Genomic DNA, 17,130 nt, shown 5'->3' with positions numbered 1-17,130 from the left:
TGAAAACGGGTAAAATATAACAAAAGGGAGTTAACAATGTTTAAATGATGGTTTTGATAATTTAACTTTCAAAAATAACAAAATAGTCAATAAATTTATCAGACTATTATAACATAATCGTTGTGGTGTTATAGAAGTTTGATAGATTTAATCACCATTTTGTAACAATTTGATAAATTTAATGTCGATGTTAATCACTATTTTGTAACAATTTGATAAATTTAATGTCGATGTTAATCACTATTTTGTAACAATTTAATAAATTTAATGTCGATGAACAATTACATAATAGCATTACAGTATAAGAATAATCTTGCAAGTCTCAACGGAATCACAAATCCAGAAACTGTACCAGTAAAAACTATAAAAATAACTGTCAAATTTGCCGAACTCATGCTGATTCAATAGCAGTACCTTTTTTACTGCCACAATGTATCACCATTGGAGTTATTGTACACTATATTAAGGAAGGTAACCTAAAATATTAACCTCCGTTTGCTCTATCCCGGATTGAATAACCAAGCTCCGACTCAGTCACCGGACTCTGCATCGAGAGGATAAAGATTCATAGAGGCAAAAACCGGAGTCGAAAAAATGAATTTCTACTAGAAGTTAGTCAAACTGCACTTGTTACCTATATGAACAATTTGCAATATGTGATTTCCACATTTGCATTAGGCTTCCATCTTCCAAATCTTGCTTCCTGCATCGTTATCTTACGGACGTTCTAAGGCGGCAAGCTTGGCTCGTTGTGCAGCTAATACGATGGTGTTCTTTCCCTTTTCATCCTGTGATAGTTCACGGGTTTCACCGATGGATCCGGACCTCAAATCGCCTGGAGGGATGAAGCAATCGATAGAAAGGCCTGGCACGTTGAAGGCAACCTCTTCGATGGTCCATGCTTCTTCCATCTTTGTTTTCGTATGGCTCATTGCAACGTCCCCAAACCTGAAAAGTGTAACAACGGAACGCCCGGAATGCGCTATCATGATACCCTCCACGGGTAGGTAATCGTCGAGATATGAATTGATTGTGGTTTCCCAATAAACAGCATCACCACCATTGGATTGGATGCGAGTCAGATGTGAATCTTCCATGTGAACGAGAAGTCCGGTTTTCTGACTGAAGTAACCGAATAAGACGTGCCTAATGATCTCGGTAGGGCCTTCGCTTCTTGCCTTCAACGTCTGCGGATCAGTACAAAGCTTGAGGATGAAGCAATCTTCACCGTCAATCTTTTTCTCTCCTATGCATCTTGCATCAGCAAACATACTAGCCGTAGTTCTCGGATCAAGCCCCTAACACAAAAGGCATTGTTAGAAAACAATGATATTCGAGATGCATAACCCGAACAGCATCGGAATTCAGAAACCTCACCTGAAGTGCTCGACGCAACGGTCGAACAGGCCCCTTCGCGGTGTGACTCCCGAGCCAAGGCGTGTGCCTCCACACTAGCTTACCGTTACATCCAGCACGAACCTTGCTGTCTCCGACCACAAGCTCGACATACCACATGTCCGGATTCATTTGCCAGAGCACAAAGCCACCGGACTCGGCAGCTCGAGAGCCATTACGGTTCTTGACCGTCCTCGTGGCTGTCGAGGCAGCCTCGTACTCGGAAGCGACCATTTTAAGCTTCCCCATGGCGTAAGCATTCCGAATCGAGTTTTGCAGCTTCTGTCCACCGGAAGCAGCCGTATATTGCTGCAATATGTACTGAGCAGAGGAAGTTTCCTATAGGCGAAAAACATATCACTCACAGCATTGCACCAGTGAAAATATAGTCACTAGTTATCTAATAGAATCCCAGGAAAATTTCACCATAAATTTTCTTGCTAACCAAAAGACAATTGAAATCAAAATAAATTGAAAGGAGAGAGGGGGACTAACAATGGGAGTGTCTTTGATGCTCAAATGAGACAAAGGATCAGTGAAGTCAACATGACTCGGAGCCAACGGCGCACCCATGACACCGAGCAACAGCCGTAGATCGGACCGACGGTAACTCATCGAAGCAACGGACGGTGTCCTCGACAACTGTCCCTTGACCCATTGTCCTAGCACCGACCCGGCCCGCTTCGAGTCCCCGACTTCGCCTCCGTCGGGATCGGGGCCTTCCATGAGCGGAGCCAAAGCTTCCCCGACCAGCCTTAAACTCCCGGATCTCGCGATCAATGGTCCCGGTTGCGCCACGTAACCGCCGCCGCCACCATTGCCGTTGGTTTTCTTTCTTCGAAACAGACCGGACATGGGCGAACGAGCTCTCGCCGGGCTGGTGGAACGAGAGCGGGAAGGAGAAAGCCCGCGAATCACTTCTTCTTTGAGAGATGAAAAAAATCCTTGCTTTTTCTCCATTGCTATCGGATTTTTCAACAAAAAAGATCCTTTTTTCGATTTGGAAATGGAAGAAGAAAGAAAAAAAAAAGAGAGAAACAAAGGTTTGGATTAATGGGAAGTTTTAGATTGAAAAAAACAGAGCTTTGATGTTCATTTTCATGGAGTTTCCTAGTGAGAAAATAGAAAGCAGAGCAGAGAGTAGTGAGAAACTGTTTTCTTTTCCTAGGGAGTGTGAAAGCAAGTTCTATTGTTTATGTTGTAATTTTCATTCCCATATTAACAATATTAATACTAGTATTTTGGATAAAACACTATTTAGTCCCTGATTTTAGCAACTTTTCTCAATTTGACCCTTCATTTTTTTGGTCTAACAACTTTTGTCAACTTGATTCTTGAACTCGAATTTCTAATCATTCTAATGAAGTAATCAAGGGCTAAGCTAGAAACTTTTTTGAGAGTCTAGAAGTGAATTATAAAATTTTATGAAAGTTAAAATATAACTTTACCATTATATTAACTTATAGCATTACAATTTTCAGAATGAATCAATCATAATTTCATTACTTTAGAGGAGCAAGTATAATTTTACCATATATTAATTTATAATTGTATGAGTTTAAAGGGAGTTATGCATAATTTTATGAGATTGTATTGTGTCATCACCTATAATCTCATAATATAAGTCATTGAATTGATTAAAAAGGAAAGTTTATAGACTAAACAAAGTTATAAATTCTCGGATAAGAGAATTTAGGGACCAAAGTATAAGAATTTATTAAATTTAGAGACTAAATATTATTTCTATCTTAAATTTATTATTTAAAATATGATTATTTTTACCATGCAAGTAGGGATCAGTACAAGACCTAAACTCGACTAATTATGAGCAGATGAAGAGAAAAAAATGAAAATAAAGAAAAATAAGTAAAAAAAAAACTGAGGAAGAGAGGAAAAATGATTATATCGAAATCTAAAAATTTAATGTATAAGATTTAACCGATTAAATAATAATTTAAACTTCAATAATCAAAATAAAAACGAATTAAAGTTAAGTTATACCGTTTGGAATTTATTTAATAAAAATTAAAACAAATAATAAAACAAGAGATTTGAAGAAAAAAAAAGTAATACTCTATAATGTGTGTGTGCTGACAGTGCTGTTATCACACCTTCCTCGAGTCTTCTTTACCTACTCTCTCTAATTTTATGCCACGTGTTCACCATGCGCATTTTTCATTGGCTAGTTCCAAAAATTGTTCGCGCCTCGCAAGACTAAACAGAGCCACTACTTGCGCGAGTACATTTAACATTGTAGCCGCCACTACACGCAGCTTTTTTCGCTGTCACTGTCCAATGCCATGGCCGAAGTCCGCTTCCTGCGGTGACGTTGCATGACAAATAATAAAGTCACATTTGAAATACTCCTAATAAAATTTGAGATAAAAATAACATTTAGTCTCTAAATTTAAAAAGTTCTTACACCTTGGTCCCTAAATTTTCTGATCCGAGACCTTATAACTTTTATTGGTCTATGAACTTTCCTTTTTAATCAATTCAGTGACTATATATTATGAGATTATAGGTGACGACACAATACTATCTCATAAAGTTATGCATAAGTCCCTTTAAAATCATACAATTATAAGTTATTAAATTTTAGTGATAAAAAAAGTATCAAGAAAGTTTATTGATAAAAAAGAAGTAAATTTACCATTGTTTATTTTATAACACATTAATAACGTGAATTTGCTCATTAGCACTAATCTTTCTTGGTCAAAAGGGACAAAAACAGGTTCATCTTCTTCCAAATTCAAGTGTCGAAAAACCCGCCAAGATCAAAGGACGTTTGTGAGATATACATTTAGTATCATTTGATGAGTGAAAATGGGAATTGCTTATCCAGCTCAGTTGGTAAGAACGCAAGACTCTTAATCTTGTAGTCGTGGATTGATTTTTACGGTGAGCAATTCATAATTCTGATTGCCAGAGGTCTCCCTCAAAAGCTGCACTCAACCTGGCGTTGGGGCAACCTACTATCATATCTCCCCTTACCCCATTATATATGGGGGGCAGCCTACTATTATACATCCCTTTACCCCATTACATATGGGAATAGGGTCAGCTAATTTGATTAGTGAAAATGGATAGATGAAATTAACTTTTTTTTTCAGTAATTTTTTTTTTTTAATTTTTAATTTAAATCATTTGTGTTCACTAATCCAACCGTCTTAAATTTATATAAAACTAAATAATTTTTTATATTATGTAAATAAGTCTTTTATATTATATATATATATATTTGTGAATGGAATAGATGATAATTAAATTAAAGTACAAAAAACCTTAAAAAAAATCAAAACGCGTTTTCCAACTTTACTTTACTTTTTTGTGCGCACAGCTAACAGACCTCATCCGACCACTTCTGGGAGAAGAAAAAATTAAATTGATAAACAATATTTAGTCCATGAATTCAACAATTATTTATTTAGTCTATAATTTTCTCTATATTAGTATCCACATTTGATAATTTTATTGTTCGCAATGGTATATATAACTAGAATTAGTAATTTAAATTCTGTTTAGTCCGCTTTAAAAGATTTATGACGTGACTGGTTAGATAAAAGAATAAAATGAAAGAAATGACCGTAATGAATTACTATTTTAGAAACATTCGGGAGGAGTTTGGTACGTGGAAAAGATCATTATCAAGAGGAATAATTTTTTTCGAAATTGCGTTCTCATTTTTTTTTAAATAGTGGGAATATTGTTACATCCAAATTCTTAGGTATTAGACAGTTCCCACCATTTCGGACAAGAATGCCCCTAGACTAATGAATTCTTTTTTATAATGGTCCTTCTCAATTTTTTTTACACTTTACTTAAAATTATAAACATAATAATAATATACAAAGAGTTTACTTTAGTAAAATATCAATAAATTTAAGTATTGAAAATTATCTTATATTTTTAATATTCAATATATTAATTATTTGTAATTTTAAAATAATATTTAACTTTAAGTTATTAAAAAATAAATCTTATACATTGAAAAATAATACATTTGTACACCTGAGACCATAATATTATTTTTTATATTATATTATATATTATATAAACAAATATGATACTTATGCAAATTATTTAAAATATAATTTTAATATACTAATTATATATTAAAGGTATTTTTTTTAAAAAAAAGTTAGATAATATAACGATTAAGATATTTCTATGAATTTTCAATCAAATATTTATAATTTAATATTAAAGTTTAGCTTAAAAAACATATATCACAATGATAATTTAGTAAAATATACATTCAAGTAATCTTATATTTCTCCATCCAAACACTGTAATTATATATTCCTGCTAAACAAACTAAATAAGGTAATGCAACATTCCCCTAATAATGTTACATTCCAGTAATGTTATTCCCAGAGGTAATCTTACATTCCGTGAACCAAACACCCCTTAATATAAGTTTGATCATATTTTTATCTCATGTTGATTAAACACAAAATTCTAGTATATAAGTTTGATCATATTTTAAGTTATATAAAATGAAGGGAATGGCAAAATTATCCTTAAAAGTGATTGATAAATTTATTTAGATAGATGCAAAAAGATAAAAAAAAGGTAAATATATATATTATTGTTTTTTTTAATTAAAAGAAAGCCTAAGACATAGTCTAAGCATGTCTAGTGGCATCGTTTTGTTGTGCATCGACTGCTTCTAATCGAAGAAGATCAACAAGCTCATCAAGGGGAGAGTCAAAACGAATCAAACTGAAGTGATTCCAGGAGGCAAGCTTTGCCATCTTATCTGCAATCTTGTTCTCATTCCTGCTTATCCATTGGACCTTTGTTATCCAGCATCCAGACCTTCGTTGCTTCAAGATTGCGCGCACTAGAGGAATATGATTGTCAATGGCAGCACTATCTTCGACTAGCTTGACTGCTCTATTACAGTCTGATTGTATCAATAATCTGAGAACCCCAAGGCTCCTTGCAATGAGTAAACCTTCATAGATGCTCCAGAGTTCTGTATGGAGGGCCAATATTGTCCCTATATTCTTTGTAAAACCTGTAATCCATTCACCAGTGGATTTGTGAAACACACCACCAATCGAACCTCGCCCATCAAGTGTCGCAAATGCACCATCAGTGTTTAAACACATCCATCCTCGGGGTGGCGAAGACCATGTTGAAGTAGCCCCCTGTTGTCTCGGGCGTACAGTAGGATTTCTGATATTGGTTTCATAGCATTTGGCCCAGCTATAACTACTATGAATAATCGAGTCAGTTTTATAAGTGACGCCCTTAAAAACATAATTGTTCCTTTGTTTCCAAATTAGCCAAATGAGGGTAGTAAAAAGAGAGGACCAAGAGGGATCACCATCACATAAGGGACGATGCATGTGGATGTTTTGCATAATCCATGAATGAAGGTCAGTCCCGAAAAAGCTTGAGCAGGCAGATTGGGGCACAACACGCAACAACATGTGCCAGCTTGGTGGGCAGTCACGTAGCACATGAATTACAGTTTCAGTTGCTGCACCACAAGTCGGACAGGAATAGTTATTTGTGAGCAGTCATCTTCCCTCGCTCATAATTCGTCATGATTTTTTCTTTATAGGCGAGCCATGTAAACATGCGAACTCGTTGAGGAGCAGTGATGGACCAAATTACCTTCCAAATAGAGCTTTTTTCATTCTATTTATCTTCCATCAGAAAAGTATAAGCTGGCTTAATTGTAAAGTTAAGTTCAGGAGTCCATCTCCAGATCAGTGCATCGGGTTTATCGTTTCTATCTGGGGGTCGGACATTGATGACGTGAGGTATGACATCTGGAGTAAGAACTTGAGATAGAGCTGCAACGTCCCAATGGCCATGAACATCAACGAAGTTGTGAATTTTCTGGGTTAAATCATCATGTATATCATCTCGGGCATAATCTCGTAAAGGCCCCAAGCTCGGCACCCAATTATCATTCCAGAAAGTTATAGAGTTCCCATTACCCACTGACCAAACCAAACATGAGAGTAATTGTCTCCATACTTTCGATATTCCTCTCCATAATGGGGAGCAGTTGTGCTTTTCAATTGATATAGGGTGAGCTTCCTGGATTTTATATTTTTGTCTGAGTAATTGGACCCAGTAAGAGTTTGTCTTCACCATAAGGGAATAGCCAAGCTTCATCATGAAAGCTTTATTTTGCTCAAGAGGCCGAACAAACCCCAAACCTCCTCGATCAATTAGATTGCAAACAGTAGTCCAGTTAACTAGAGAGACCTTCCTGCCAGATGGTTCCGACCCCCAAATAAAATATCTTGTCGTAATTTCTATCTCATTACAGACTCGTTTAGGGAATAGCATGACTTGCATAAAATAATTTGGAATGGCTGAAAGGATTGATTTTGTCAGAGTAATACGCCCTGCAAGCGATAGGGATCGAGCAGCCCATCCATTTAGTTTACTTCTGAACTTATCAAAGATGAAATCAAAATCAGCAATTTTCATACGTCTGTGGAGGACTGGAACTCCAGGATACTTCCCCATAGATTCAACTTCTTTGAAACCAAGACATGATAGAATAGAAGATTTCGTAGATATGGTGGTATTAGGCGAGAAGTATATATACGTCTTTCGTTTACTAACTTTGTGACCCGAGAAATACCCAAATTCCTTGAGGGTTTTCTCAATGATTCCCGCATGGTGAAGGTCAGCCTTTGCATATAACATAAGATCATCAGCAAAGAATAAATGACTGATGGAGAGACCCTACCGGGAAAAGGAATAACCCTTTCAATCACCTTCTTCAACACATTTACGGATGCTATGGCAAGACGTTCCATTGTAAGAACAAAGAGGTATGGGGAAAGTGGGTCACCTTGTCGGATACCCCCATTCTGGTTAGAACACAGAAGAGTTCTCACCATTCCATTGGATTTGCATAGACGTCGAAGTGATACAATGCATTATGAGTTGGATAGTGCATGGTGGGAAGCCAGCTTCAGTGAGCGAGTCTTGAATGAACTCCCATCGGAGGCGATCGAAAGCTTTTTCAAGATCCACCTTAATTGCCATCCAACCTTGCTTTGTCTTGAGTTGGCGCATGGAATGGATTACCTCCTGATTTATAATGATGTTTTCGGTGATAGAGCGGCCAACGACGAAGCTTGTTTGATTCGGCATGATCAGAATAGGCATCACTTGTTTTATGCGACGAACAATAATTTTGTGATGAGTTGTACATAAGTGCATAAGCTGATAGGATGGAAGTCCGCAAAAGTTTCAGGTCCTTCTTTTTTTGGGATTAGAACAAGCACAGTTTTGTTTAGGTTCGCTTCAATGTCACCTCCTGCAAAAACGTTTTTCACCATGCTGCTGACAGATTGGCCCACCACGTGCCATTGTTGTTGGGAAAATTTTGCATGGAGACCATCATGCCCCCGGTGCTTTTAGGGGAGCCATATCCTTAAGAGCTTCATAGATTTCCTTATCATCGGGTTCAATGGACATGGAATCCTTTAAATGAGACGGAATAGCCAGGAAGTAACCTGAAATGGGAAAATTCCCTACCACGTCCTCATCGCATGCATATATATTATTGAAAAAATTAACCACTTCTTCCTTAAGTATATTTGTGTCAAAGCACCAATCATTTGGAGAAAGTTTAATGGCCAAGATTCGGTTTTTCTGCTTTCACTGCAAGGCACTTCTATGGAAGTATTTTGTGTTTCGATCACCTTGGGTAGCCCAATTTATTCTTGAGCGTTGTTTCCATAGAATTTCCTCTTGGTCTAGGAGCTGCTCTAACTCGGTGAGGAGTTCGGTTGATAAGGAAAGCCGAATAACGTCTATTGAGGCTTTTGTGTATTCCTCGAAGTCTTGCCATAACTATCTTCTTTTTTGTGCCAATATAACCAAACACCATTTTATTCCATGTATCAGCTGCATTAGTAAAAAAGGAAATAGTGTCTGAAAGAGACTCAGAGTTTACCTAGTTATCCTTCACCATTCGGTTGAAATCATCTGTTGTAACCAGCCAGAGAAATATGAATTGAGGCTGGCGAAGGTTAGTGTAGGTTGCAACACATATGAGAATTGGCTGTGATCAGACCGCATGCGATGAAGATGATGTATGGCTGTTTCAGGATACAATTCGTCCCATTTGCTATTACATAAAGCTCTGTCAAGACGAGCGTAAGAGAGACCCCGATTCCATGTGAATTCAAGACCTTGGAATCCCATGTCACGGATGCCGAAATCATAAACAAAATCCTGGAAATATTTACAAGGCTGAGTAGAAATTGCACCATTCATCCGATCCGAAGCAGTGAGCGTGGAATTAAAATCTCCAATCATGATCCAAGGGGAGATAGTATTTCCAGCGAGGGATCGAAGGTGAGGCCATAGTTGTTTTCGCTTTGTTGCATTCGGGTTGGCATAAATAATGGTTGCCAAAGTCGAGAACTTGCCACAGGTGGTACTACAGCAGTGGATAAACTGCAGATGATTGAGGAGTATTTGATATGGATGTTCCGCGCCAGCATAACCATATGCTCTGAAAAACCTACAGCTTCAATGCGTGAGAGCGATCAAAACCAGTGGAGGAGATGAAAGCATCAGCTCTATCCCACTTATCCGGGGTTCAAGGATTGCTATAATCGGTTTAAAGTCGCGCAAATATTTTTGAAAAGTCGTGAGAAAACGCGGGTGACCACATCCCTGTACATTCCAACATATTATTTTAACATCCATAAATAAAGATAAGTATAGAAACCAAACATTCTAGCATGGGAACCGTTTGGCTGTCAGTGCAATTATTCGGCATGACATCATCTCGTTGAGTAGGACTAGTAGTAGCATCGGCTTCTGTTCTTTTAGAAAATGCTTCACTCGATTGAATTTGGTTTATATCGGGTGGTTCTCCTGGTATGGATTTGTGTTTGGTGGTTCCGCGTAGGGCTTGCAAGTTCATATCATCAATAATGTTTGGATTTGTGTTTTCTGCTAGAACGATGGCCGAATGTTTCAACCTGTCCAGTATTGTAACACGTGGTTTAACATTAATTTGGCGGGATTGGTTTCTAGATTGACCCTGACTTCCTTTCGAAGATCTAGCAGTGATCTTGGGGATCATTAGTGGTTTACGGGCAAGAGCGGTCATCTTGTTTTTAGTAATATGTTGACTGTTGGAGTAGATTTTGTTGGATTGTGCGTGATTAGCTGAAGAAAGAGCATTAGTCACATTGGAAGCATGAGAGACATTCGGGCCATGAGAAGCATGATGAGCATGAGGAGTCTGAGCAGCATTTGGCGTGTGAGTAACTTTGCTGGTATATGTAGCTTGGTTATCAAATGCAACAGCAGTAACATCATCGACTGATTCATAAAGAGGATTAAAACGCAAGCCATATTCTCCAGATGTTGTCCTTTATCCGCTGGAGGTTTTTTACTATTTTTCCGTTGCCTTCGCTCAACAACCATCCATGGTCCAAATGGTTCAGAGTTTTGGTTGGCAATCGACAAATGTGGTTCGCTTATTTGCTCCTTCTAGTAATTTGAGTCCAGCTTGTCGATAATAATTTTATCTGGGCAGATATCCTTTACATGTTCATACCGACCACATGAGAAGCATATTGTAGGCAGTGATTCGTATTCAACGATCTGAACACGTCCATTGATTAGAAGCTTCGAGGTTAGCGGTTTTTTCAGGTCCACACTTACTGCCATTCTTGCGAATCGTCCTCGACGACCAGTTTCCGTTTGATAATCAATTTTAACAACCTTTCCAATGCATTCACCAATTTTAGTAATAAGGCTGCGTTTATAGAGGGTTACCGGTAATCCCGGAAGACGAATCCATGCCACAATTCTGCTAGGAAACAATTGTGAGGAGGTGAAATCCGGCGACCATGGTTCAACGGTTAGGTAATGTCCAAATATTGTCCATGGGCCATCGGAAAGTGCAGTCAAGAAATCTGAGCGTGTTCGTAGCGAAACGAGGAAGTAGTCGTTTTCTATGTCCATGAGACGAAAAGGCTGAGACGGCTTCCATAGATCATAAAGTTTATTTCGAAGAGTTGTGTAACCAATATGCCTCCCCAGTAGCTTTACCAAAATGGTATGATCAAAGCTTTTATTGGCAATGGCTTGGACCCGATCAGAGAAATCAATGGAGATTAAACCATTAACGACACCACGGACTACATCATCCTCAAAGACTTCGACATCTTCCTCGTCCAGGATTTCATCATCGATCAATGGTTCTTTAGGATTATCTTTAAGGAGAGTGTCGCGGTAAGAGATTGGAGCGGTTGGGATCACTGGATTCGTATCGCTGACCACTTCGACATCCATGTTGCTTGGAGCGCCGCCGCCTGTGTCTGGTGGTTCTTCTTCAAGTCGGCGTGCTTTCTTTGTGAAACGGTCGTCTTGTGCTAGGTTTTCTTTCATTAGCCGCCGCTTGAGAGAATTTGGGTGCTTTCTTTTTATTAAATATAATTTTATATATTATTGTTTGTTAACTTCACTAATATGATATTTTGAGTGTGATAATTTTAAAAATAAAAGTGAACAAATTTAACGAGACAGAGAAGTATATTTTTATTCTACTACAGTTATTGTGTCTCATTTATTTAAGCATTTGATATAAATTAATTAATACGTTCCTCAGCTTATTTTATTTTGGTCTTACACGTAGAATTAAATAATATACAAATAACTATATATTAGTAAATTCTTTTAATTTTAAAATTGATTTTTTTATTTTTTAATAGTCTTGATTTGATTAACATATACATAGTATCTATTAAAGAATTACATATGATTTTATATCGTAAACGTAAAATTATATCATCAATATAAAAATATAAATTATATTGTAATTTATAATTTTTAGAGATGAGCTCTTACCCTAATTGTCTATCAGTCTATCTCTGATTATAATTATTATAACATTTAAGAGAACATTAATTCGAGTATACTAAATAAGTATTATTCTCTAATTTATATTAGGATGAAATTTGTCAAAAATTTAAAAGTCATTCAACGTTGAAATAGGACCCCCCCCCTTTATTATAGATTCGTTATGTCAGCAGGAGGCACCTTTCTTTGACAATTATTGTGTTCTCTATTTGCTTTCCATTAAACTATCATTGAACTTGCTTTAATTTACACTGTGATCAATGCATCTCATTAAATAAATTCTAATAGGAAAAATTATATCACTATGATATGGATGTGGATCGAATTGAGTGTTGACTGGGGTTTACCTCTTAAAAGTTTTAAATTCTTTAATGTTGAAATATTTTTTTTTTGATTATCTAATTTCACACTCTCTACATTATTAATATAACTTCTTAAATTCGTATTTTATGATATAAACTCTTGTGTGTGTCCCTGATGTGATATCTACCTATTAAGATTTCTAGGTATTTTTATCGGTTTGGGGCTAATTTAAGGTAGTATTTGTTTAAAATATTATCATTTCACAATGAACGTTCATACACACCTATAGATGCCGCGTTCGAACCTAGGACCTTTACAGATAACAATTATCCCTTTAACCAATAAGATCGTTTGGTTCGTGTATATCATTAAGTATTTTAATTAGGTTTAATACATTTTTTGGGGTTTAATCATTTAAATCATTCAATTAATTTGATCATAATTAAAAAAAAGAAATCGAAATAAATGAAAGTTTTGGATAATTATAATAAGGTCCAACTTAGGTTTGCTAAGCTCGAGTTAATATTCTATAATGCATTGTTGAGTAATTGGGAAAGTGGAGAAAGAAGTTTGAAAATAAATTTAAACATGTCAATGTGGATGTAGTACTTCAAAGTAGTATGAGATTACTATATATTAATTTTGTTATATTATAATTAAAAGTAAAATAATTGAATTTGGTAGTTTAATGATTCTTTCCCATTAGAAATTCGTGGATATATTGAAGCTGGGCATGATAATTTGATTTTGATAGATTTTTATTGATTTGATTTAATAGTACTAGTTATTTTATTTTAAATCGGACTCAAATCAAGTTAGATTTCGTAAAGAGTGAGATTGAGTCGAAATCAAATTTAGAATAAAAAAATCTTCTACTTAATTTGAAAAAATAATATACTTTTATTATATATATTTAAGGATAATTATTAAGATTTTTTCATTTGTATCTGATCGGATTAGATACAAGGTTTTACCTCAACATTTGAGTTGGATGTGATTTCCCTAAACTCGGATCAGATATAGGTGGATAAATTATACTTCTCAAACTGAATTGATCAAAAAATCGATTTGATTATCTCTAATTAAAAGAATGTAAAAAATGATCTCACCATCTAAAAATATTAAATTTTTATTTAATTTAAATATATTTTCGTGATACCTCACCTAGCATTTGTAGCTCATTCTCAATTCAATAATCTGAAATGACCATCCAGCTCAGTTGGTAGAGCACAAGGTTCTTAACATTGAGGTCGTGGGATCGAGTCCCACGGAGGGCATTTTTCATAATTCGGAAGTCTCTTACGGAAGCTGCTCTCAACCTGGTGTTGGGGGTAGCCTACTATCTTACCTCCCCTTACCCCATACATATGGAAAAAAGGGACAGCCATTCTCAATTCAATAATCTCTACCGAAGATTCATTCTCTATGAAATAAAATAAATTTTAAGGAAAAAAGAAAAAGAAATAAATATTTTTTGGTCAATGGAATTGAAAGATAACTGAATTTTGTGGAAATGGGAAGTTTGATAAATAATAATAATTAAATACGAGTTTTTAACTTTATGTTCTTTGGTAGTGCATACAGCTAACAAATGATACACATCCTCCTACCAGTTTTAGAAGACTCAACCAAAATTTAATTACACTTTTTTATCTATTATGAATCTAATCTCTTACATAAATACATTAATAATCATGTAATTTATTGGTAGAGTATTTCAATTATTAGTTATAAAGATAAAAAGATTAAATCCTAAAATTTTATCCTCCTTTAGTAATATTTTTTTAAGAGTCTAAGGCGATTATAAAGTAATATTTACTCATAATATTTCTTAACTATTGATATTTTTATTTAAATTTGTGACTTCTAGCGAGAATAGTATTTCCCTTATCAGTGAGATCAGGGATGGATTTAGGTGGGAGCGAGTGGGGCAATCACCCCTAAAAATTTAAAATTAACATATATTTTAGATTTTTTTATGTATTTTCTATTAAAAATCTATTTTCTACCGCTAAAATTTTATAAATTCAAATTCGTTCCCCTTGAAATTTTATAAAGTTCAAATTCACCCTCCTAATATAAAATCATACGTCTTTCCTTTACTGCGATCATTTGATGAATTCATATACTTGTAATAATTAATTTTGAATACATTACATGAATGCTTTAATTATAGGTATAAGTTTGTTTGTTAATGTGTTACTTTATCCTAACGTCCTATGTGTGTAGGCATTAACGAGGATTTGACCTAACCCAACCCTTTATTTCAGAACCTGAAATGACAACCTCGTTCAAGTTAGCAACTTTTCTCATAGTCTACACCTTGGGTTTCGTCATATTTCGTTGATGAAATACGTCGTGTAACATTACACGACGAGATCTCATCGACTATATAAGCTTTAAATTAGGTTTTGCATGTTTTGATGTTTATGTTAGAATGTTGAAGGTTTTTGTGAGGGGAAACGTAAGAATCGGTTCAACAAAGTCGCGGTGTGGGATCGGTGCTTCAAATAGTGTGGGATGTGTTGCGAAGAATGCAAATGTGTGCAGTCGAGGACCTATGGGAATAAACACGAGTGCCCTTATTATAGAGACAAGGTGAACAAGAAGGGTACCCCTAAATGTCCTTAGAGAACGAACATGATATGCAACCTTGTAATATTTTCAGTTCCCATACACATATTGATGTTATTATGATAGAGTTGTTTGTTGTTGTTCCCGTTGTTTCTTGGTTCTTGTTTTGAGTAAAATCTAGGTTAAAACATGGCCGCCGCGTCCACCGCCATGCATCCATTGCTGTTCTTTGATCATGCCGCAGGAAGGTTTTCAACCGAATTATCATGTCTTAATTCTTCCGTCATTTTAATCTATTATTGATCAAATTCAAATCACATGTTCCTCTAATACTATAAAATATATATGTACCTTTAATTCTTATTATTTGAATCATATGTTCCCTAACCCCAAAAAAGGACATAAATTGGCAAAATTACAGATGGAGGATTAATTTGCAAAAATTTAAACGTGAGTCTTGAGATTGAGTGTAAGAGTAGGGCTATTTCATAATCAAGTATCCATATTTATAGATACTCGAAAATATAAGTATGTAATGGAAAAGAGGTCCATGAAAGTTTAATATTAAAAATTTTGAATACTTATAAATCGTACTCATGAAATATTTATGCATTTTCTTTATAAATCATACTATAATTTTAAATAATTCACATGAAACATGTTATAATTTTTTTTATTAAACTAAGGTGATTCCAAAGTTGTATATGTTACTAATACTCACAATCATTTGACAATGAACATTCAATCACCTGCTATACCGTTGATGCTCAAAACCGTGATAAGTTGATCAACAACAACACATTATACTTTAAAAGAAAACATTTAGATTCAAAGTTTAAAAATAATATTGTAACATCACATATGGAACACATAAAAATCCTTAGCTTAACCTAACAACAAACCTTAACCTATTATATCAAATACTTCCCTGATTCCAACTAACAACACACAACACGAAAAAAACAACTAGAGGATACGACCAAAACGACAACATCAACATGAACATCATCCTAAACCTCTCCGAGTACAGACATTGAAGAAAATACAACACGACTCGAAATTGCATTATATGCGGTTCTTGCGGCATCTTGCTCGGCTCAACACCCTCCTCCCAAACGGATTGCTCTGAAGGAATGAATAATGGTGTCGGATAAAAGCTTGAAGAGCATCGTGTAGATCTCCCTGCGTTCAAGAAAAGAAAAACACAGGGTTAGGAGATAAGGGGGAAAAATCCTAAAAATATTTGAATAATCGATTAATTTGTGACTCGATTTTTCTAGTCATACGTTACGATTGAATCCTCAAACTTAAGTATCATGTTAATTAAAAACTCATATTTTGTTTAAACAAAATTCAAATCACATGCAAACCCTCAAACACTTAAGTTACATATACATATCGATGTATTTCCGAAATTATACCCTAAAACCCTAAACACCGAACTACTAAATTTTTAAGAAAACTTCGATGTTATGATGACACAAACAATGCCAACTGAGTAAATAATTATTAGATACATATGTTATATAAAACTGTTTTACAAAATTTACTTATATTAATATCAAACTATATAATAAAACCCTAAACTCAAATCACTAAACTCCACCCGCTTGTTTAAATCCTAAACTCAAATCAAATCACTAACTTAAACCTTAAACTCCACTCGCTAACTTAATCCCTAAAATATAACTCAAATTCCAAATCAAAATCGGGTCTAAGATTTTAAATTAAACCCTAAATGAAACATGTGAAATCAAAATAGATATTTGCGTGAGTTCAACTTTATATCGGATAATTTTTCTATATATTTTAAAGAAAGAAGCAAGAAAAGAAGATAGAAGAATAATAACCTTGGAAACAAGCAAAGCTGATTGAACAACGTAGTTGCCATAGTCATTCCCAATGACCTTCACAAAATCAGGATCATTTATGATCTCTGTGATGATAGCTGAAGAGAGTTCTTCCCCAGAAAATATCAAGCACTTC

General features: G+C 35.2%; 1 protein-coding gene across 2 annotated transcripts; it reads right to left on the bottom strand.

Annotated features, from left to right (window-relative positions):
- Window positions 1–323: 323 nt before the first annotated feature.
- Window positions 324–2,555, bottom strand: LOC120142665. Of its 2 annotated transcripts, XR_005517871.1 has the most exons (4): window positions 1,891–2,555; window positions 1,378–1,734; window positions 635–1,298; window positions 324–544 (listed from the first exon to the last, which is right to left on the bottom strand). XR_005517871.1 is itself a non-coding variant. In XM_039157192.1 (3 exons), exons 1-3 carry the CDS (start codon window positions 2,353–2,355, stop codon window positions 717–719), a joined length of 1,404 nt encoding a protein of 467 aa, XP_039013123.1. In that variant the 5' UTR covers window positions 2,356–2,555; the 3' UTR covers window positions 560–716. The 2 variants fall into 2 exon arrangements, 1 of the variants encoding a protein (XP_039013123.1); XM_039157192.1 differs by lacking the exon at window positions 324–544 and having other exon boundaries at window positions 560–1,298.
- Window positions 2,556–17,130: the final 14,575 nt, after the last annotated feature.

The sequence above is a fragment of the Hibiscus syriacus genome, unplaced genomic scaffold, assembly GCF_006381635.1.
Source record: "Hibiscus syriacus cultivar Baekdansim isolate YM2019G1 unplaced genomic scaffold, ASM638163v2 tig00110831_pilon, whole genome shotgun sequence".
In the NCBI taxonomy this organism is placed as follows: Eukaryota; Viridiplantae; Streptophyta; class Magnoliopsida; order Malvales; family Malvaceae; genus Hibiscus; species Hibiscus syriacus.
Note: the sequence above shows the minus strand (reverse complement) of the source record. Positions and strands in the feature narration are given on the sequence as shown.

Bases quoted from the DNA above. Each gene is read 5' to 3' on its own strand.
- LOC120142665 (XM_039157192.1), bottom strand. From the start codon at position 2,355: ATGGAGAAAAAGCAAGGATTTTTTTCATCTCTCAAAGAAGAAGTGATT. The intron at 1,735-1,890 runs GTTAGTCCCCCT...TTTCGCCTATAG, and splicing joins GCATCAAAGACACTCCCATT to GAAACTTCCTCTGCTCAGTA. The intron at 1,299-1,377 runs GTGAGGTTTCTG...CTTTTGTGTTAG, and splicing joins CGTTGCGTCGAGCACTTCAG to GGGCTTGATCCGAGAACTAC.